At 38.5% G+C, this 24178-nt stretch overlaps 1 protein-coding gene across 4 annotated transcripts; it reads right to left on the reverse strand.

Moving 5' to 3' along the window:
• Positions 1-1342: 1342 nt before the first annotated feature.
• socs7 (suppressor of cytokine signaling 7) lies at positions 1343-22827 on the reverse strand. 4 transcript variants are annotated; one of them, XM_084100438.1, is made up of 11 exons: positions 21166-22653; positions 20187-20210; positions 19967-20031; positions 19608-19712; positions 15961-16092; positions 11638-11783; positions 11247-11415; positions 6203-6331; positions 2704-2839; positions 1982-2122; positions 1343-1879 (listed from the first exon to the last, which is right to left on the reverse strand). In XM_084100438.1, the coding sequence occupies exons 1-10, from the start codon at positions 22509-22511 to the stop codon at positions 2002-2004; spliced, it is 2373 nt and encodes a 790-aa protein (XP_083956564.1). In that variant the 5' UTR covers positions 22512-22653; the 3' UTR covers positions 1343-1879; positions 1982-2001. The 4 variants fall into 4 exon arrangements, with proteins under 4 accessions (XP_083956564.1, XP_083956566.1, XP_083956565.1 ...); XM_084100440.1 differs by lacking the exon at positions 15961-16092 and having other exon boundaries at positions 21166-22827; XM_084100439.1 differs by lacking the exon at positions 20187-20210 and having other exon boundaries at positions 21166-22825.
• Positions 22828-24178: the final 1351 nt, after the last annotated feature.

Consider the following 24178-nt stretch of genomic DNA (forward strand, 5'->3'; position numbering starts at 1 on the left):
CTGGTTACTTGTCAATCAGCGAGAGCTAGCGGTTCTGACCACTCAGAGTACAGCATTTGTCTGATTGACGTTTGTTCCGGCCAATGGGATATGGTAGTATTTCTATGACAGTTGAAGGATATATATATGACCAATAGGTTGTCGAGTTTTCAGGAAAAAGGCGGGAGTTGTGAAGACGTCAAAATAATAAGCCGAACCAATGATACACCGGTTTGAATTTCACTGACGTTTAGCTCGCCCAGTTAGAAATGGAAACAGCATATCAATCAAAAGTAATTGACAACAATATCGATCGATCAACCTGCGTGGACTGTGGGTGCTCCATCAGAATATATGGTTGTTGTCTTCTAAAACGCGTCAGGCAACCAGATGATGGATGGTGCATCTCAATAATGCAACAACCAGCTTCTTTGTCAACAACAAAATGATTTCATTTTCCAACATGACATTTTGCTTTTTGTAAAAGCTATTTGTTTTGTTACCCCAATATTAGTTAAATTTTGTTTTTATGCATTCCTAGCTGAATATAAAAACTTAAGTATGGGACATATTTGGGTGTGTACCTACTTTTACATATGTTGGGGACAAATTTGTGCCCAAAATTGTGCTAAATCTGCCTTTTGGGGAAGTCCTCATTTATAAAAACAGCATGTTATAGTATTTATAACCAGCTACATATAAAAACAATATAAATCTATGCAACACCCTCATTTAGATAGCTAAGAAAATGCGTGTGTGTGTGTGTGTGTGGACTGGTAAACCCTACATTATGGGGACAAAATGTCCCCACAAAGTTGGTTAAATCCATGTTTTGGTCCCCATGAGGAAAACAGCTTATAAATCATACTAAGTGATGTTTTTTGAAAATTTAAAAATGCAGAAAGTTTTCTGTGATGGGTAGGTTTAGGGGTAGGCTTAATGTAAGGGGATATCATACAGTTTGCACAGTATGAAAATCATTATGTCTATGGAAAGCCCTCATAAAACATGAAAATACAACATGTGTATATCCCCAGCTAAAAGTTTAGGATAACATACCTCAGAAAAAATAACTGTGGTTTTACCATTATATAATGATGGTAGCAAATTGGTAATACCATGTAACTGAAAGATTATCATAATACAATGCTATTAATACAGAACACCATGCTAATTCGCCATGGAATTAATTGAAATTGAAATCACCATGATAGTACGTTCCAAAATCAAACAAACAAACAAACAAACAAGCACATGGTATCTCGTAGAAAACTGCAAGGAAAAACAGATGCATCCAATGGAGAGACCAACTTAAATTCAAGCAATTATAATCCTTAATCATAAATAATGTGAAAAAGTCAACCACCTTATTTTCAAGTTTACTTTGTCTTTACTCAAAATACAGTTCATGTGGCCTGATCAGACTGAAGGAGTTACAATCAGGGAAATGACAAATAAAGGGGTCACACACTCCACCCAGGGGCAGGGGCCTGATGAGGAAAGCAAGAAGAACCAAACAGAGACGGATTCACAAACAGGCCATTTTAAAAACTCCAGTGTAATATAACCTACAGATGAAGGCTTTTGCTAGTACCCCAAGTCAAATGTCCTTGTTCGTTTTTTTGTTTAACTTATTATTTTTTTAAGTCCACTGTTTGCTGTCCAGTGTCCTTTCAAGTCCTTTGTCTATCGTGTCAGTCTCTGGATTTATTTGCCTGCTCAACATAGACAGTATTCCAGCACTCCTCTGTACTCCCTCTGTCCGCGTATTGGTCAAGAGGAGGGGCCAGTCGGCTGATGTTCATTGGCTTCTGCTGGAAGACTGGCAGGGAGTTGGAGCAGAGTTGTGCACCAGGAAGTGTCCATGTGCTGTTCCATCTATTACCCACACACAGAAATCCTAAAAAAGAACCCATTTATGTTTCGTTAATTTAATACGTTGGCTACAGGGCATTGAGTGCAACATACTATATGTAGAATAATCATTGCTGCAAGTACTTACAGTGAAAAGGAGCGTTCTGGCTATGTTTCAGACTCGGCTTCCTGTTCCACGCCTGCTGCCTGGCGCATGCCTTTGATTGACAGGTACATTTCTTCCTCTGGATCATAGTAATAGAACTTCCTCAAGTAGACAATGAGCGGTCTAAGATAGGAAAAATAGGAAAGTTAGTATTTATAGACACTTTGTATGCAATTTTTTTTACCTTTAAATTGCTAAGCAATTTTATTTCAATAATACATAATAACGGTTGGTAGACCTATGTGATACACCCATAACCTCTGAACATAACCATTCTAGCTCAAATAAATGCTGTTCTTTTAAATTTTCTATTCATCAAAGAGTCCTGAAAAAAAATGTGTTATGGTTTCCACAAAAAATTAAACCGTTTTTAACATCAGTGATTTGGAATGATTTCTGAAGGATCATGTGACACTGAAGACTGGAGTAATGATGCTGAAAATTCAGCTTTGGCATCACAGGTATAAATAAATTTTTTTAATAAATTAAAATAGAAAACCGTTATTTTAAACTGTAATCATATTTCACAATATTACAGTCTTTACTGTATTTTAATTTAAAAAAAATTGCAGCCATGGTGAGCACACAAGACTTCTTTCAAAAATATGTTACAGACCTAAAATTGTAGAATTATAGTGTATCAGAAATCTAGTCATACTTGTGAGTGTGAGTGTGAGTGTGATATAAGTGTGAGTGAGTCATACTTGGGGAGGGGCAGCTCCTGGATGTGGTCTATGCGGACGAGTTGTCGGATGCAGAAACGGCACAGATGCTGGAGTGATTTCACATTGCTGAAGCGTGAGACTGGGTAGAGCAGCTGCACGGGGGTCGGGGGCAACCCTGAGAACGACACCAGACGTTTCATTACACTGACCTTTCATCTCTCACACCCTCAAACCTGTTTTTGGTCTTTACAAAACAAAATAAACCCTGCCTCTTATTTCTGTGCACATTGTTCCCACAAACACTTCAGACAAAAACCATGGTTGTTAGCTAAAACTATTCAAAATAGTTTTTTGCCCCTATTATGCTATTTTAAACAATTTTTGGTGATGTTTTACAATAGATTTACATGCATCCAAGGTCAAAAAACACTTTTCTCATAATATACATTGCAGAATCACCTCTTTTCTCACAGTGTCTGAAACTGTTCAATAAAGGATCCGTTCTCTTTTTTCCCGAGAGCCTACTCTGCTCTGATTGGTCAGATGGCCCAGTCTGTAGTGATTGGTCTACCGCTTACAGTGTGTGTCGGAAACAAAACGCCCAATTTCAGCTCCGGAGGCTTCCTTAGCACTTGAATACACAGTGATGTGAACAGTAACAATGGCGTTGGTTGGATATTAATCCACCCTTCGCCGGAAGTTTGATTGACAGGCGATCTGACTAATCATAATGCCAAATCTGCCATTTTGTCCGACAAACAAACCAGACAGGAGAGTTAGGGCCATATTTACTAAACAGGGCAAATTAGCATGAGAGCCCAATGGGAGTGATGGGAGTGGACAATTCTGTGCGTGATCTACTGATGATATTCCGGATCATTTCCATAATGACCAACACAATCTACCAAGAGCAGAGCAAATTAGCGTCTGGTTTAAGACATGCTTTTTTGGGGCAGTAAATAATGGTGCAAAAACCAGTACATCGACTAGCGCAAACCTTAATAAATCACCTTACATGACTCATTTAAATACTCTCCTCCCATAAATTTTATGTCTGAAAGAAAAACTCCTACAAATGCATATGCAATAAGGTGAGCTGCAAAAATAACCCTTTTCAGCGCAAATTTTTCACTGCGTGCCTTAAGTAAATCCTGACAATAGTTTTTTAACGCCAAAAGAGGGTTTGCACTGTTTCTAGCTGTTAGTAAGTCTGGCCCTTAGTAGATTAACGTTGGTTGGACTTGGTGTGTAAAAAATGGTGTGTATTAACATCTTTCCGCGGTTGAAACAAAATACCTTCTGATGTTCATTCATGTTTATTTTGTGCTATAACTAGTAGGAAGAGATGATCGGTTCACGTGCCGCTTGAACTGAGGTACTACAACGATCTTTCATGACACATTAAAGAGCCACAAAACGGTATTTGTTTGAATTTCTTTAAAAAAAGGCCAAATTTAAAAGCTGAGACTTTGTTTCATACCAAAAGTAACCTGTTCTGTCTTTTCTGTTGGCAAGATGTCAGTGTTCTCTTTGCTCCGGAATGTACTTTTTTTTTACTGCGCGAGAACATGATGTGTGGTAGAGCTTAAATCGGGCCCAAAAAATCAAGCCCGACCCAACCTGAGCACGTTGTGTCCGAGCCCGGCCCGACCCGACACGTTCACTGTAATTATGAGCCCGAGCCCGATTTAAACCCGACCATTTTTAATATGTGGGCCGTTATAACCAGGGGCGGCGCCCGAATTTTTTTTAAGCAGGTGCTGCTGTGCTCATTTAGGCTACAGGAGGGAGCTGCGCAGTTATATATATATTATAAATACTATTAATAAATGAGCAAAAATTGGCCACGCAATATTCAATATTCAATTATTTTAATTATCACAATTAAAGTTTTAATTTTATTAAATTGAACAAGCACAACATTCAGCATTCAATCAAATATTCTTAAATATTCATTATTATTAATAATGTTACTTCAACATATTGTTATTTCAACATAATATGTGTGAGCAACAAGCAAGATGTGCATTTGTAAATTCGGTGACAGCGTGTTTTACGAGTTTCAAATGGTGTGACCGTGGCGCGCCGGCGACTTCATGTCATGATTATAATATCTGCTATATTGCTTTTTATGTATTAAAACCAGGCAATTGGTTGATGGAAAATGTATTAAAATTAAGACACAATTTATACTAAACGAAATTCACTTTAAAGAAAAGCTTTCTTCAAAACAAAACTTAACAAACTTGAAACTATGTGCTTATTTAATGGCTAAAACACGTACTACAGACTCTCTTTTTGTACAAATTGCAGCACATTCATTTAATTCTGAATTTTGCACATGTAAGTTGAAAGGCATTTGTTTGTAGTAAAACATATCTGTAACATTTATCAAGTTCATAATTGTGCGTGCATTCATTAATTATTATCTTAATGAATAGACCTAATGCGACAAGGAAGAAGCATGCAAACTGCGTTGTTTGTTTATTCAGAAATAGTTGAATGGATCGGAAAACAAAGTAACAAAAGCGGATATTGAGGCCTGAGGCTGACTACTATAATAATTTCTGTCATGGCAAGACTGCTTGTCTGTTCATCGTGGAAGTCCCCGTTTTTTTTGTTTTTTTGTTTGCTGTCATAGGTGCGCATTTAATGCACGAGACAAAGCCAACACATTATGTTGTCACTCCCCACGACTAGTTTAAAATGTGTCCATACCTCCGATTTTCCTCCAAACTTGCTCAAAGTTAATTCTTCTGTTTTCATTTTTTTCTTTGCTTCTTCACGATCCATGTCGCACTTAGAATAGCAACAGAATAGCCTACATCACGCACAGCAGGTGTGATGCGTCACGCGTGCGAGACTGCGAGTGGACTAGACGCTGCGCATGACACGTGACGTGCTTTATCAAGGGCCCGACCCGACCCGGCCCGAGGACAGTGGCGGGGGTCGAGTCCGGGCTCGGGCTCGGGCAGAGAATTAAAGCTCTAATGTGTGGCATGAGAGCGCCATGTGGCTTGTCGGACGTAGCAAAAGTAACTAAGGGGGGCGGGTCTTTGCATAGGGTCGATTCCATCGCGAGTCCTCATGCTTTGGAAGTGCATGCAAAGCGGATTCGCAGCGCAGGAAACTGCATCCTCTTGACAACACAACATAATGCTACATGTTGTTTCTCAGCTACAACTACAGTGTTTGAGGGTGGCTAAGCATACTATGTAGACATTTTTGGCAGGCAGCCAATAAAGACAAACCTACATAGATACGTTACAGAAGTGAGACTGGGATTGCTGACGACTCGTTTCAGTAATTCAGAATCGATTCTTTCTTTTAGGAGACAAACTGCTATTTTACACACTACGTGAAAGAGAACAGTATAATGGGGCACTTTAATTTAAACAAAGCTGTAAATATAGGATAAAATGAAAATAAACATTTTATGTTGAAATAAATAGCTAAATAGCTTCAGGCACTTTTTTGTCCCTAACTGTCCCTATTTCATTAATGTCTTGTCATATAAGCAGGATATTTGTAGCCTTACCAGGTACACGTGAACGTAGGAAGTAGAGGAATTTTCCATTTTTAGAGTGCATGATGGCTCGCTCAATGAATTCAACCACAGAATGGCAGCGGTCCTCAAATTTAGGGTGGCACCATAAACTGAAGGTTCCTGAGGAGTTAAAGGCAATTTTAAGGAAAAGAAATACACTGAAAAAAACAAAGAAGATATTTTGTCACAGCAAAATGTATATAATTTCTCAAATTATATTTATAACTCTTTGATTTACTATTAATTAAAAATATTTTTATTTTTCAAAGACAAAACATTCATTACAAAGTAAAAAGATTATTTATTACAAAGGCCATACCAATTATTTTTTATTAGAAATAAGCCATATACATACTATGTATATATACAGTGAGGAAAATAAGTATTTGAACACCCTGCTATTTTGCAAGTTCTCCCACTTGGAAATCATGGAGGGGTCTGAAATTGTCATCGTAGGTGCATGTCCACTGTGAGAGACATAATCTAAAAAAAAAAATCCAGAAATCACAATATATGATTTTTTACTATTTATTTGTATGATACAGCTGCAAATAAGTATTTGAACACCTGTCTATCAGCTAGAATTCTGACCCTCAAAGACCTGTTAGTCTGCCTTTAAAATGTCCACCTCCACTCCATTTATTATCCTAAATTAGATGCACCTGTTTGAGGTCGTTAGCTGCATAAAGACACCTGTCCACCCCATACAATCAGTAAGAATCCAACTACTAACATGGCCAAGACCAAAGAGCTGTCCAAAGACACTAGAGACAAAATTGTACACCTCCACAAGGCTGGAAAGGGCTACGGGGAAACTGCCAAGCAGCTTGGTGAAAAAAGGTCCACTGTTGGAGCAATCATTAGAAAATGGAAGAAGCTAAACATGACTGTCAATCTCCCTCGGACTGGGGCTCCATGCAAGATCTCACCTCGTGGGGTCTCAATGATCCTAAGAAAGGTGAGAAATCAGCCCAGAACTACACGGGAGGAGCTGGTCAATGACCTGAAAAGAGCTGGGACCACCGTTTCCAAGGTTACTGTTGGTAATACACTAAGACGTCATGGTTTGAAATCATGCATGGCACGGAAGGTTCCCCTGCTTAAACCAGCACATGTCAAGGCCCGTCTTAAGTTTGCCAATGACCATTTGGATGATCCAGAGGAGTCATGGGAGAAAGTCATGTGGTCAGATGAGACCAAAATAGAACTTTTTGGTCATAATTCCACTAAACGTGTTTGGAGGAAGAAGAATGATGAGTACCATCCCAAGAACACCATCCCTACTGTGAAGCATGGGGGTGGTAGCATCATGCTTTGGGGGTGTTTTTCTGCACATGGGACAGGGCGACTGCACTGTATTAAGGAGAGGATGACCGGGGTCATGTATTGCGAGATTTTGGGGAACAACTTCCTTCCCTCAGTTAAAGCATTGAAGATGGGCACACAGCCAGGATAACCAAGGAGTGGCTCTGTAAGAAGCATATCAAGGTTCTGGCGTGGCCTAGCCAGTCTCCAGACCTAAACCCAATAGAGAATCTTTGGAGGGAGCTCAAACTCTGTGTTTCTCAGCGACAGCCCAGAAACCTGACTGATCTAGAGAAGATCTGTGTGGAGGAGTGGGCCAAAATCCCTCCTGCAGTGTGTGCAAACCTGGTGAAAAACTACAGGAAACGTTTGACCGCTGTAATTGCAAACAAAGGCTACTGTACCAAATATTAACATTGATTTTCTCAGGTGTTCAAATACTTATTTGCAGCTGTATCATACAAATAAATAGGTAAAAAATCATACATTGTGATTTCTGGATTTTTTTTTTTGATTATGTCTCTCACAGTGGACATGCACCTACGATGACAATTTCAGACCCCTCCATGATTCCTAAGTGGGAGAACTTGCAAAATAGCAGGGTGTTCAAATACTTATTTTCCTCACTGTATATATATATTGCTTTTTACAACTTTACAACTTTCATTATAAACAAAAGATAAAATAGCTGTAATATGAAAGTAGAATTTCACTTAGGATAATACTAAAACATTTTGTTAGTCAATGTTTAATTTAGTTTACTTACTATAAACAAATACAACTTCGAAAGTCTAAAATGTCTAAAATATGCATCATATTATTGTGTACTAACAACACACAAAAAAAACATACCAGAAAACCATACCAAAACCAGAAGGTAGCCAACACTCTAGAGTTGAGTGAAAAAACTATTTAAACAAAATTGTTTCTATTTTTTTTTCCTATGGGGAGTGTTATTTGCTTTTAGACAAACTAAACAGGTTTAAATTGGAAACCATAATTTTCGATTAGACCAATATAAAAAAGCTAGTGCTGTCAAACCGATTAATCGATTCTAAAATAAAAGTTAGTGTTTATATAATATACATATATGTGTATATATATATATATATATATATATATTATATATACATGTGTGAACACTGTATTATATAAACACAAACTTTTGTTTTAGAATTGATTAATTGCATTTAATTGATTTGACAGCACTAAAAATGCACTTTAATAAATGACACTCATTAAAAAAAATTAATTAGGAATGCAGGAAATTAAATGGGGGTGTGAAAACATTTAATGACTATCGATTCGATTTGTACTGTCCCACTGTCATTCTGCAAGTGATGAAATGTAATCTGTTTCTTCAGATGGTGAAGTCAACAATGACCTTCTAATCGGACACTGAGGATGTGGTTTAGATTGGAAAAAAAGGAAGGAAAAGTTGGCTACCACAGCTCCAAAAATAGAAAAATATCACTACATGTGACGTTTCAAGCCCAGCGACTCTTCATCAGATTGGGTTTGTAAACATAGAATTTCATGTGTTTTTTGGCTACACATTCGAGAATGATATGCCAAAAAGGAGTATGTGTGTGTTTATGGATATGTGTTATATAAGTGGTGTAACGGTACATGTATTCGTTGTAAACCGCCACGGTATGGACGTCACGGTTCAGTGCATACAGTCAGACAACGAATACAGTCAGTCACAGATCATCCACACTCCAATCCAGAAGGGGGCGCGCGCAGTAATGCAACGCTGTTTGCTATAACCGCCACAACAGGAAAAAGAGCTGAAGAAGAAGAGACGGTCTATGCACCAACCCAAAACAAGAGTTCAGATGGCACTCAAGAGCTTGCTAGTAGCTTATACGCTGAGTTTCGATACATTTTTGGTGTACATTTTTGCTCCACAAACTTCACGAAAAGGAAACCAGGACGGCAGAAAGCGAAAGTTCGCTTTCTTTAGTTTACAAAAGCACAATGTTTTGTTTTTATTGTGAGTGTACACAAATAAAAATAGACCGTTTCGAATTATGTACTACTCTCATCTGTATGAGCCTAAATGACTGAATATTTTAAGTTGTTTCCGCTGTTATAATGAGACAAGATCATTTGGCCGATTTGTGTCATTGAAGTCTCACTTACTGTCCAGTGATGAAATATGCATGTCCTGGAAATGAAAAGCCTCAGGTGGCGCTTAACTCGCTGTCTCCTCGTAGAAAGGTGAAGTAGGCTCTTTTTTTTCCTTCGTGATTTCTTGAAAAAGCGTAATATTGAACTTTTTTCATCTGCCATTGTCACAGCATGTTATTGAACTCTCGCACACAAAGAAATCTAATCTTTTAGTTTCATTATTCTATTTATTTTGTACTTTTATAACACAAGAGATGCTTTACAGTTTTGTAGCTAACTCAATACCTTTTGTTTTTTTATCAGCCCTACAAAAAAATATGACCTATGTAAGAGTGCATTCTGTTTACTACTTAGTGCTTAATAATACATTAAAGGGGTCATGACATGTTTTTTTCTTTTCTTTTATTATGTTCCCTTAGGTGCAATTATAGTATTACTATAGTTTTTTGGACAAAAAAACGTTTAAAATTGAGTGATTTATGACCTTTTCCCACCCTGTTTCTCATGCTCTGATTCAAACAGTCTGTTTTTCCCCTTTAAGAGTTCAGTGTTAACACCATAGACTGGTTAACACCCACTGTTATGATTGGATAACGTCAGTGCCTATGCATCAATTGTTAACGCCCCCTTGTCAAAACGTGCGGATTTTGCGGAGCTGTGTTTACCGTTACCATAGTAACGGGTGATGCGTGCGAGGCGATGGCGATTGCAATGATGTTTGAGTCGGAATCAGAGGAAATGAACCATCAACACAACTAAGAATGCATCAGCCCGTCCATATAGAAAGTGTGAAACTATTTTGTCAGTTTGACAGCCTACATCTTTTAATAGCCTACGGGGCATGAACATGACGGTCATGAAAACAATAATTAGGCTAAACTAAGTAAAAACATGGTGATTATTCATAATGAATTAAACTGCAATTAACGTTTTAAAAAAGTTTTAAGTTTTAAATAGCCTACATTACTTACAGTTTGCGTCGTCGTTGTTGAGCCCAGAATAGTCCACACGGCCTTATCTTATACAAAAGTTTTCTGGCAAAGCCAGCATCATACTGCGATTGTTCTCAACTCGACTGAACACATGTGAAGCGCGTGACAGATGCGATGATGAAATGAAGCGCTTGAAGCGTAGTTGTCTACGCTGGAGGCGGTCATATGCAAACGACTGGTACGTCACTTCGTACCGTGACGTCACTTCATACCATGGATCCAGAACGAGCTGTATTTAGAGCTTGATTAAATAAATAATTCGTTTATAATGGGGAGGACGTCTTAAGCTATGAAACTTGCAGGACATATTAATGGTACAAAGACCTCTTATATACCAAAAGATCAAGGCAAATTTGGTTTCTCATGTCATGACCCCTTTAAAAGAGGCTGTACTGTACCAACTAGGGGACTAAATGCCGCTAGGTGGAACAAACTGAAATTTGCACTACTGTCTGTTCAAAATAAATGAAAAGAGCATTGGGGATTTGTTGCTTTTTCCTGTTGTACCGAACTTGTATCGAACCGTGGCCCCAAAAAACGAAGTAACGTACCGAACCGTGACTTCTGTGTACCGTTACACCCCTAGTATATATGTGTGTGTTTACCTCTGTAGTGCTCCATACGCGTGTGGTGTGTGACTCCCTGTGAGCGAAAACTGAGGCTGAGGATGTATCGTGGGTCTGAACTGTCCCGCACCAAAAACGAGCCATCTGGCTTCCCTCTTAGCTTCATTTCAGCATCCTCCCAGTTCATCGGCCCCCAATACCAGCCACACTGCAGACACACAAACACACACTGACCATCCAACAGTGCTAAAAAAAAGCTGCTTGTAGAGAAAACATGCAAAACCCGCTAAATTATATGAACAACCACAGGAAGCCACAGATTTCATAGTTAAAAAGGTCTGCCGATAAACATGGCCAATGATATTACAATCATGTGACTGGAAATTTTCAGTTGTTTCTTGACCTCACATCAACTAATTTTGTCTCTCACCCGTTCCAGCTCTCTCAGGCTGGCCGTGAAGCTGCTGGAATCGGCTCCTCTCAATGGACACATGATGGGAGCCGGGGCCACTCTGGCAGGGGCCGCAGTGTCCATCGGTGACGCGGCCGAATGAGGAAGTGCTCGGAAGAAAGCATCTGAGACACAAATGGGGCATTTTTTTAATACACCAGCAAATTTTGAGTTCTGATCATCCTAGTATCCCATTCAACTAAATGACTACTTATACGTTTTCTTTGGTGTAGATCGTGTCTTGACAAATAGCAAATATACACTACTAAAGACAAAAGTTTGTCACATGATCTAATATGCTGATCTGCTGCTTAAGAAACATTTTGTGTTATTTTCAATGTTGAAAAGCAGCTTTTAATATTTTTGTGTAAACCTTGAACCTTGAACCTTTTTTTCAAAATTCTTTGATGAATAGAAAGTTCAAAACAGCATTTATTTGAAATAGAAATATTTTTAACATTATGAATGTCTTTACTGTAACTTTTGATCAATTTCATGGATTTCATGAATAAAAGTGTTTTAAACTGACCATAAACTTTTGAACAGTAGTATAAGTTGACAAATAACAGTTTCATTGATTTTAGTTTAAAATGTAGTCTAAAATTTTGTCCATTTTGTCAAGTTTTTAACATATAGTCCTGCAGTATGACAGGCCTATCAGTGTTATAATTGTAAATTGTTAAAAGTACAAGCATCCCAAGTTAATAATATGAGGTTATTAAAATTGTTGTATATAACAATCAGACAAGAATGAAACAAAACATTTTATTTGTTAATATGTAATTTAAAAAATGTCTAAATGAATTCGGATGAGACAAGGGCTAGTTGTCACATTTGATTTACGCGAGCGAATATTCATCAGTGCAGATTTATTTCTGTATCAGCACAAACTTTAAAAGTATTGGATACAAAAATGAAATATTTTCACCATTTCTGTCAATGAAAAAGATACAATTCACTGAACACACATTGACCTATTGACAGCTAGAGGTTGTTTTGAAACAGAATTTACAAAAATTATTCTAATTTCCCTAGTGAAAAAAACCTAAACCAAAATGTATTTAAAATATATTTATTTCATACTAAGTATACTACAAATCCACTAACATATTTCCTGTGATATCGCTTGAGACTTTTTGGAGTACTTCTTTATTGCTGTTACGTCCTTGCTTTGTTAATGTTTTTTCACTTTTACCTTCACTTTCTTAGTTATGTTCTATTGGCCCACGCCGCTCACCTGGTCGCAATGTTCCTGTGACGTCACTGACCGGCTCTCCAATCAGATCAGTGCACCGTGGTATAAAAGTGGAGAGGAGATAACACTAACAAGGCCCTATAGACACTTTTAAACTATGTTCTGTGACAGCCCTATATTCTGTGTATAGTGAATTTGTGTATCCCATGCCGTGTGTTTATTAATTGTATGTAACCGGCTTGTGTTCTGTTTCATCTCCATTTGTTCTACCTCTGTTATTGCAGGTAAGGAGGACAGGCAAGGAGGTCGCGCGACATACATTGTGGACACGCTTTGTATTAGATACACTAGTTTAGGGGCGAATTCCACCTGTTGTATTTTGCGTTTGGGTAGTTAGTGTAGGTGAGGTAGTGCGTCGGAGGACGTGAAGACTTTTCATAGAGAGCCTAAGTCCCTCCCCTTCCGGTTGACCACCATGGGACCTTACTTCGGAAAAATATTGTATGGTAGTCAATGGCGCGAGACAACAAATATTTTGATCTCGTTTGAATTGTGCCCTGATTTACACATATGATGTTTGTCAATTTAAAATATCCATTTTAAAGTCAAGAAAGTCGCAGTTTGATGTAAAACTGCTGAGGTATAAGACTGTGAAAATACGTAATTACAGAGACTACAAACCCAAAAGGCGCACGTGTGACGTCATACCTTTTCTCTCAATGAATGAAGCTAACTTTACTGAAGCTAACGTCTGTCTGTTTCTAAAGTCTTACGTTATAATCGTAACGTTACGCCGTCATGCCTGAGTGTTTTGTACCAGACTGAACACATACGAGCAACGGATCTTATGACGTACATAGTGCGAGACGAGAGATGTAGTTCATTGAGGTATTTTCACATAAAACTAAATGTTACTCTTCTGTTTTATGACAAACTGCGACTTTCTTGACTTTCATAATTATCTTTTAAATTGACAAACATCATATGTGTAATTCAGGGCACAGTTCAGACGGAATAAAAAGATAAGTTGTCTCTCGCCATTGACTACCATACATATTTTTTCCGAAGTAAGGTCCAATGAGCCGGAAGCGGAGGGGAGGGACTTAGGCTCTCTATTTCATTACTTTCTTTTAAAAGTTAGGTTAGAGATTGGGCCGCAAGTTAGCTTGGTTTTGTTTTTGTTTATTTCTTTGATTTGGAAGCCGCCCGCGTTCCTTCTCCAATTCTCCCTATTTTTCTTATTTTTGTAAGTGCCTGTTTGTTATCTGTATTTTTCTTATTTTCCCATACTGTGTATATGTATAGGTGGCTTTTAGTCTTGTTTAAAGCTACCTCCTATTGTAAATATTTCTACTCATGATATATATATATATACGTATATATATATTTCACCTTTTTGTAAATAAAACAATCGCTTGCAGTTCAGTAGCCTTTACTCCTCACCTAGTTATGTTGTGTATCTTCAAATGTGTGTTTCTCCCAAATTAATGTTACTCCCCTATACCCCTTGATTGACCATCTCAGGGGTCGTAACAATTGCACAATGCACATGTATTAATATTAAGCATAAAATGTGTTTTACTATCACTATTAGTAATGATAGTATGATCTCCGTATAGCGTCAGTCTTTAAATGCAAGATATTTAAAGTGTACTTGCAATAGTTCCACTTTAGCACAATCAAATATACTGAAGTATATCTTTAGTTGGACCTCAGCGCTATTTCTGGATAACTAAAGTGCAAAATAAGTTGTTCCAATTTAGCAGACCAATTTAGGATATCAAAAGTACAATTGCAGGGTATTTATATTAAGTACATAAATATGTAAATGTATTTGTAGTATACTTAGCATAAAACCAAACACACAACTTGACATCTTGTGACAGCATCTCCCCTATAGCATATCACACTGCAGGACACATCTTTCACAAGCTATGCTTCCATCCACATATTTAATGAGCATTTTGGGATAAAATGCATTTAATTTGTCAATATGTGCATACATTCTAAAAATGCACATAAAAAATGTATGTGGTCAATTGAGGCAGATACATTTTTTATAAGAAGACATGCGTATAAACTATGATGCAAACATATTTACCGAATGAATCCCTTGATGCGCAACAAAAAACTCTTGTGACTTCTTCTCAACAGTGGATGCGGTTGATAACTGGACTAACCAGTGGACCAATTACAGTGCACAACATCTCAAATTTTGGTTTGATCATTCTGAAATGCCTGAGCCAAAGTCTGTCATCAGAATAATTTGGTATAATGACCTCCCAGAAGCGTCTCACATGATTGTGCTCCCAAACACCATACATCTGAACGCAGATAACATGACACCATTTATGGTTAAGGTTTCGTCTGCGCACTCTGAGACGCAAGTCATTTATGATGTAGAAAAAGATCTACTGGCTTCCTGAATTGCAGCAACTTTTACTAAAGAAATGTTGCGCTAATTTCCCAGGAAGGGAACATTTTGTTCTCTTGAACACATGGGATTGGAAATATTCCAATTTTGCACATAAGTTAAATTTGCAACTTTTGATGAAAACATAGCTAGTGATGAAATGTCATATCAACTACATATAAATATGTGTACATGCTGTTATAGATAATAAAGTTACCAAATCTTTAATATTACCATCAACCTTTATATTTTATACAAAAGTTGTATATGAGTTCTTCAGCAAATTAACTACAAAGCTTAAGTTTGAACTCTACCGTATGACACCATCACGCTCACACTTCCTCTCTTTATAAAGTTAGTCACTAGTCACACTGCCTTCTTCCTCCGAACTGAGAAAGGAACTGAGAAACGAAACCACGCGGTCAACCAAAGCCTTTGTTCGACAAAACGATACATGCGGCAGATGGCATGTATTGTCTTTGCCTTTTGTCTTTTCACAAGAAACATCACAGATTACATTCACACTTTATTCCATTTCCCTTTACGTTTGATGGAATAAAGTTGCTTCTGAGGGCGGAGATTGAGCCGGTTCGCAGAAAGGGAAGGGGATGTTGGAGTCTGCTCTCAGAACCAGAAAGGTGCCCTGAAACACCCTTAAACACACACCGCCCCCTCCACTTCACCCAAGTCTTACCATTGAGGCTGAGACTATGCTGGATGGTGGCGTGGAGAGGGGGAGGAGGAGGTAGAGGCAGAGGGAGAGACTGCAGGGACGCCCCCATTACACTCACTAGGAAAGGCCCAGGCTGCGGCCCACCTATATCGTCTGGAAGAGAGCAGGAGGGAGGGTTCAGAGCCAGGAGAATAAGGAGATGTCACAGAAAAAGCAATGGAAGCGTAGAGAAGGTTAAAGTCTATTAGAATGAGACAGGAGCCTGGGGCGATGAAGAGGAATCAGAACATGACTAAAATCAGCCCTAACACCATTCAGCTTTAGAGCAAAAGGAACAGCAACAATATTCTTGCATATTACCAAAAAGATCAAAATGCAGACAGATTTCAGAAGATTTTGATTAGACTAACATTAATATTACATGCAATGACCTGTGATTTATGTATGAATTGCCTGTATGAACCATAAAGGAGCAAGACAAATCCTGCAATTATGTTACAATATCTGATCCTCTTATAGCACTTGAAAACTAAGACACCGTGACAGGAAGCATATGACATGGGGAACTGCAGCATGGGTAAATCCACACGCTCGTATGTGCATTACTCGCGACACTGGAAAATTTTGGGTTTTTTTTCCTTTAAAGGAACATTGCGGGTTTAATAAAGTGTTTCATTGAGATACTATTCTTGGTTTTAGTAATATTTTTACTAAAAGAAATACTTTTTATATTTTCGGTTTTCATTGTACTAACTTTGTTAAACTAAATGAAAATGTTGTAAATAAATTTTTTAATATTTTATTTTATTTCAACAAAAGTGATGTTTTTTATGGCTTTAGTTTTAGTTAACTCTATGATAACACTGGTTCAATACAATATTATTTAACAGCATTTGTGACAATGTCGATTATCACAAAGATTTATTTTTAATTTATTCCCTTACTTAAAAAAAAAAAGATGGGTTACAGTGAGGCTTTTACTATGGAATTGAATGTGGCCAATCCGTACAACTTAAACTCATTGTTTCAATAGTAAATAATAATAATATTTGAAAACAATAAGAGTGTTAACATGATTGTAGTGGAAAAATCACTTTTACCTACAGTGTAAAGTTATATCCAATTTTTTGTAACTCTAAAACATCTGTAAAAATTACTTATTATAGCATCACAGCTCAAAAATACATAGGTTTAAACAAAATAATTAATGTAAGTGATTGCAATAAAGTTATAAGCTTCGAAATTCTACTTTTAAATACTCCAAAAATTGTCTCTATTCATTTGCATAAGTATCTCATTGTAACCTTCATGTTTCTTTCTTTTTTTCAATAAACAAGTCAAGTTAGATTGTTATGCTAATCAACATCATGCCACAAATGCTATACATTGAGCTTAAAGGGATAGTTTACTTAAAAATGGAAATTCTGTCATCATTTACTCACTCTCAAGTTGTTTCAAACCTGTATGAATTTCTGTCTTCTGCTGAACACAAAAGAAGATATTTTGAAGAATGTGGGTAACCAAACAGTTGATGAACCCCATTGACTTCCAAAGTATTTTTTTTCCTACTATGGAAGTCAATGGGGTTCATCAGCTGTCTAATTACCGACATTCTTCAAAATATCTTCTTTTGTGTTCAGCAGAAGAGAGAAATTCATACAGGTTTGAAACAACTTGAGGGTGAGTAAATTATTAAAGAATTTAAACTTTTAAGTGAACTATTCCTTTAACTATTGAACCCAGAATATTCATATATACCTCTACTCTCAACCTAAACATACTTCAAACAAAAAACAACTTCAAACACAACGACTGAATAATCCCACATACCTAATCATCTTTGTTCCATCATGACAAAGACCGCTTCAGATCTAAAATCTGTCTCTCTAGTATTCAGATTATTTCAAAGTTCATACTGAGACCACACTGAGCTGATGAACAGGAAGAAACTGTGGAGTCTCACTTTATTAGAAAAGGAACTGCTCATCTGTGTGACAAATACTGGTAAAGCTTAACCACATGTAGGCTTGCACAATAACTCATTTTAAGTGGTGCTTCTCTGAATTATATGCTTTCAGAATGCAATCAGAGACTCCAGTAACCATGAAATGAAAAGAATGAAGGCCGAATAAAAAAGGGGAAATGAAAGGACAAAGTGAAAGAATAAGCAAGTACGTTGACGTCCTACACGGCATCTTTAACATCCGCCTTGATGATTATGTCACAGAGTGACATAATCTCAAAATTCTTTTTCGAAAACTTGTGTTTGGATTTTGAGGGGAGGTACTTTGATCTTTTACTTTAAAATGTCAAAAAAGTAATAAAAAAAACCTCAAGCTCCTATATTATCAGATCATTATTTTCTTTTAAAGGCAAATTTTAGGAATATTTGATTGACAGGTGAGTAGGCCGTCCTTTGATGTTGTCTGAGACCAACAATGAAGCTGTGAGTATAGGGTCTTTCGCACCGGAACTAAAGAACTAATGGTTCCCATAGGAACATTTTCCTGGCTGCATCCACGCCGCCAGTAGGACCTCTGAAGTGACGTAAGCCACACTGGTTCTTGTGACTTTTATTTTGACGGCGAGGAGGACCTTTATTTTGACGGCGCTGAGAATGCCAGCCCGAGCACTCTCCGTGTTCATTAGTTTACAATCTGTCTAACAGTCCTGTCTAATACATTATTATATAGAACTGTTATACATAGAAAGACAGTATATAAAATGTTATTAGCGTGTACTGAGTGGTTGATGTCCAGTGTTGCTAGCTGAGCAGAAACACATAATCATGTTTCGCTTGGTTCCCTCAAAGTTGCATTTTCTCCTTAGCTTAAAGGTTAAGAGGCCCATCTATCACTGTTTTCAATGTTTGTAGAGTTATTTTCTGGAGTAAATATAGAGGCTATAATCTGTATTTTTTTTCATAGCTTTTTTAAAAATAGCGGGTGCTGGTGTTTCTTGTGCGTTCGGCCAATACGCGTACACTAACGTCACGGATAGTTCCTATAGTGCAGGTTTAGACCCTACTCTGAAGTAGGAGCTAAATTGGTACCTCCAAAAGGAGTTCCTAGAACTAAAATCGTTCTTAGTTCCTGCGGTGTGAACACGCCAAATTCCGGGTATTTCCACCAAAAGTTCTAGAAACTATGAAAAGCTTCCTCCTGTGCGAAAGCCTCTTATGATTACTTCAAAAACAGCGACTTTACTCCCTCGTTGCTGAGAAATATAATGTAGCTGTTCAGTAGCGAAGCTATATTATTAATAAACTGAACTTCCTGTGTGTGCGGTGCAATCTAACTTAGAGTATCTAAGATCTCTGTGTGCGAGTGATGTGTGTGTGTGCTTCAATGAAAGTAACGCATTAATATAGAACAGTGATTTATGACTGTTTTTACTGTGTTTTTCATCAAATAAATTCAGCCTTGGTGAGCATAAGAGACTTCTTTCAAAAATTTCAAACAATCTTACTGACCCCAAACTTTTGAATGTAAAACCGTAGATAGAGGTGACAGTACAAAGGATGAAGGGAAGATACCCGGGGAGGGATCGGGGAGGTTACTGGAGAAATATTTAAAAAAGTATGAAACAGATGGAGATGTGAAAGGTATGAAGGAAAGCAGAAACGAAGGAGATCAAGGGGGCGTGTGAACATCTGTAGTGGGGCTCACCTAGCAGACTGAGGCTCCGCCGAGGGGGAGGTGGAGGGGTGGGAGGGTGAGGGGAGTTCCTTCCTCTCTGAGAGATGTCCACATCCACCAACGACACCGTCTCTCCTGCAACCAGAGCAATAGTACTTAATGACAAGAGCCATAAGAACGACATTAACAACATTTGTTACAATAATGTAGCATCATTCCAAAGATTGGCCTAAAATGAGACTAATCTCATCCAAATCGTGTGCCTGTGTCATTAGATTTCCCATGCACTGTGTAAGCTCATTAGTGGCTTGCAAATGTGCCTTCATTTAATGTATTCCAAGGATTCCTTTAGGTTCTAACCCAATATGTTCCCCTAAATCTTCGTTTACCTGTGAAAACGGGAGTAAAAGAGGCCGCAGAGAAGGCACTTTGTGCCCTTGTTAGTCCAGGTTGGCTGCAGAAAGACAATCATCGTTTTAATTATTAAAATATAAAAAGACAACACATTCATTTACATTAATTCTGTATCTCAAAGTTTATCATATCATTATTTATTTATCTACAGTTTATAATGAATTAGAAGTATACATATAAGCACACTTGACTCACCTGAGGTCAATTATGACTTTGCGACTATCATATAAAAACAAATCAAAAGTACAACAGGTTTAATGATATGTGTTTTATGATAGACATTTTATGAGAGATTTAAAATAAATACATTTATGGAGAATGTGAAGTGAACAAAAAGTGTCCAATTTCCTGGTTAATTTGAAGGAACCATACGTAGATTACTAACCAGGACTAACGGTTGCACAAAAACTCATGTTCTTGTGAAAGTTGTAGTCATTAGTCTACGTGGCAAGTTGTTATTAACTTTTTAAAGCATTATAATAAGGTTTATTAGTTAACATTAGATAATGTATTAATTAACTGACATGAACTAACAATAAGCAATACATTTGTTACAGTATTTTGTGTCAGTATCACTAACTTTGTTAGTATTAGTTAATAAAAATACAGCTGTTCATGGTTTGTTCATGTTAGTTCACAGTGCATTAACTTGTTAACAAATACAACCTTTGATTTTATTAACTTAGATGAATAAATGCTTAAGTATTGTTCATTCTTAGTTCATGTTAGGTAGTTAACTAAGGTTAATAATGAACCTTATTGTAAAGTGTTATTAAATATTATATAAGAATATATGTATATTTATTATATTTAAAAAAAGCAATGTTTTAAAAAAACACAACTGCTTAAAAATCACTTCTGAGGTATGACTGTAGTTTTTATTGTATGAAAACAACCATGAAATTGTCTTCAAATTATGTTAACCTCAGGGCTTTTTTAACTAAAATCATTAACTAAACATAAGATGCCATTCTAAAGAAAGAAAGAAAGAAAGAAAGAAAGAAAGAAAGAAAGAAAGAAAGAAAGAAAGAATGAAAATTCCTGAGGGAGCTCAGGAAAATCATAAATCTTGTTGTCGAATGAAATAGTACAAATTAATAATAAAAGAATACAACAATGTAATCATAAGATGTTCAATATTTAATTCCAAGGTTGTTTGGGCAGAAGAACTCACCTGGCTGTGTCTTGTTCCCCACCGCTCGCTCCAGACATGTCCACTAAACTGCCCGCTGAGGATATGGAGAACGTGACTGAAGGTCTCTTGTCCAAAAGGTTGTTAGAGCCACTACAGCTTTTAGTTCTAAAAAGTTTACTCAGGCGAATTTTAAGCGAGCCCTTCCTGGATTTCCCTGGTACTTTCAAAGTCTTCTCTCCGCTGGCCGCGGAAAGATGCGCCCGGGTCGTGTTCCTGTCCGACCGGGCCTTCGGTGTGGACGCCTGGCTGGAGCACGGGGTGTCCTGGCTGGATGCGGCTTGGGATAGAACCTCGGGAGTCAGTTTATCTGTGGTGGGAGCCTGAGGCCTGGTGTTTACAGAGTCTCGCAACAAACAACACGCCGGTGAGCAAAGTCCCCCGGACACCGCCATAGCTTGTCCGGACAGCACCGACGGGAAACATTTGAGCGCAAACGCACCCGGCTCATTGTTTTGGGAATCGGTCTTCTGACAGGCATTGATGCCCAGGCCGTTCACCTCTTCTGACCCGAGGCCCTCCAGAACCAGCAGAGCATCGCTGGTCTCGGTCGGGTCATCTCCCTGCCTGATTCCAGCCGAGCCGAGCATGCTTTGACACGAGCAGTGCTGCAGCTCGCCGTCCTTCAGTAGGAATTCGGGTACCGGAGCGACTCCCAGCTCGCCGAATTTCCTCGCCAGCTCCAGGACAGGACCCTCAGGCAGAGCCGTCGTGCAGCTCCAGCCCGGCTCTGTCATCGAGCCCGTTTTGTGATCCACCACCGGCGGCCAGTCTTGTTTGTCTGTGATCAAGCGATGCCGGTGACACAGCTCGGCTCCCTCCGTATCCGTAGCAACCGCTGGCAGTTTGAGCTGTGGATGCAGCGTCCATGTAGGCGGATGCTGAGCGTCCACAGCGCCAGACTCCGAAGCGAGTACCGCTTGCTCCTCAAAAGCCCTGCGCTGATCCTCCGATTTGTTCTCGGCAAATCCTTCAGAGTCTCTCGATATGTTTCTGAATACCAACAGCTGAGGCCCCATTCCACCTCGGTGGGTGAGATCGTACCCGTGGGCCTCGGCTGAATGAAGAGGAGGCGGCGGCACAGACAGCGCAGGTCTAGTCGCCATCACTCCCGCGTCAGGTGCCTCCGTTCCGCTGGCCTGCGGAGCTTTGTTCACCGCCGAGATGTGGCCGTGATTCTGCGTGCATTCAAAGTTCCCCTTGATACCCACCGTCAGTCCAGTGCCCGATGACAGATTCCCATTCTCCTCGTCCAAGCGGTCATCCTCGGCCGCGGAGACCAGGCGCATCAAGACAAAATCGGGAGACATATCTTGCGCGTTGTTCATTATTATTCCTCAATATACTGAAGGAATGAGCGATATCAGCGTTTCACATTGCTCCAGTCATGAGATCTCGTTTGTGTGATGATGGTAATCCTCTTGGTAACGTTAGCCCTCTCACTCAGCGCCAGACAATTAGTGCATTTAAACTCTATTTCAGTCGCTGCTTCAACATTGCGCACGTCCTCGTCTCATTTCGCGTCCGGCCTTAAAAATCTCCACGGATCTTTGTAGGGTCATACATAACGCTTCGTTTCACGCAATCCTAACGGCGTCTGTGGTCACATTACTGTCGAGGCCCCACCCGCCCGCTCACTTCCGCAAATTCGATGCGTTTCGTGTTTGGTCTTATCGGTGCCATTGCTGTCCACTTGGCTGCAGGCTATGTGCTGTCCCCCTTAGTGACGTGCACCGTGCTGTAATGTTGCTTTCATGTCATTTACCGCGCTGTTGTCTGGAAGATGGCCTTACCAACTGATGTTTATGATGCATCAATTGTAGTGGCAGCATCGCCTTACCGCACGAATTCACCACTAATTAAACTCTCCTTGCAAATCGGTTGCATTGTGAGTCAACGATAACTGACTTGCACGATTTAGGCTAATCATCTGAATGACTCTCATCCTGATATACAAAACATGAAAATAAAAATAAAGCATGGTGTCAAATAGAACAACAGTTATTCATTATATTATGTAGCGTGTAAATGATAACTTAATTAAACTAATAATTTATCATAACATAGGCTGTTTTTATCAACAGGGTTTTTATGAATGTACATGGAAATGTTTTACCATTTTAATCTTAAATGGTGCAACAAATATTATTTTTTTTAAAGTACTAACATTTCAATGCATTTCAGTTAATATGCTATAATAAAAGCGGCAGCAATAGTAATTTGAAAAGAAGTAGCATAATTCTGTTAGTTCTAGATGGAATATAGCATGTGGTTTTCCAAAAGTATTATGGTATCATCTATGCCTGTACATATTGCAAAATCACTGCGCATGATGTGTATGCCATTTAAAGGCCTATTGAGACAAAATACAGTTATTGTTTACATTCACCCATTGTTCTGTGGTCAAGACTTTAAATTCGAGCTGTATTTGTGAAATGCAATTTCTTTGACCGACCGAATGATGTCGCTATACACAAACAATTTACACATGCCCATAGAGCCCCTTAAAACCTGCTGTTCACAACGAGTTTATGGGTTTTAATACAGTTATGGGTTTACACAAATATCCAGAAGAAAATGTGTTTTCATTGTACTTCATCTGCAAATATTGCATGCATTGACATCATCCTCTCCAATTAAATGCACACAATACTGTGGCACATAGCCTAACACACACAAACACAGATCTATCTATAAAAAAACAACAACATTTACACAGTTCAGGTTTTGAGGAGGGTGTGCATGAACATAGACACACACACATATGTTTAGGGGCACACACACAGTCACAGCCTCTGCAGTCCTGAGTGGGGGTGGGGCCCCACAGGAATGAGTGTTGAATCTCAGAACCCTGTTGCCATGGCACCAAAACAAGGATTTGCCTGCATTACCTAGTATGACTGGATTTGTCTGAATCATCTCTCTCTATCTCACTCACATACACATCTTTGACAGACGTTCATTCATGTATACACATGTGCAACATGCTTTCTTC

The sequence above is a fragment of the Abramis brama genome, assembly GCF_963993115.1.
Source record: "Abramis brama genome assembly, chromosome: 23".
Taxonomy (NCBI): Eukaryota; Metazoa; Chordata; class Actinopteri; order Cypriniformes; family Leuciscidae; genus Abramis; species Abramis brama.

Coding starts and splice junctions, on each gene's coding strand:
- socs7 (XM_084100438.1), bottom strand. CDS start 22,511: ATGAACAACGCGCAAGATATGTCTCCCGATTTTGTCTTGATGCGCCTG. Junction 16,093..19,607: donor GCGGAGCCTCAGTCTGCTAG/GTGAGCCCCACT, acceptor GCTCTCTTCCAG/ACGATATAGGTGGGCCGCAG. Junction 11,416..11,637: donor GCCTGAGAGAGCTGGAACGG/GTGAGAGACAAA, acceptor GTGTGTCTGCAG/TGTGGCTGGTATTGGGGGCC.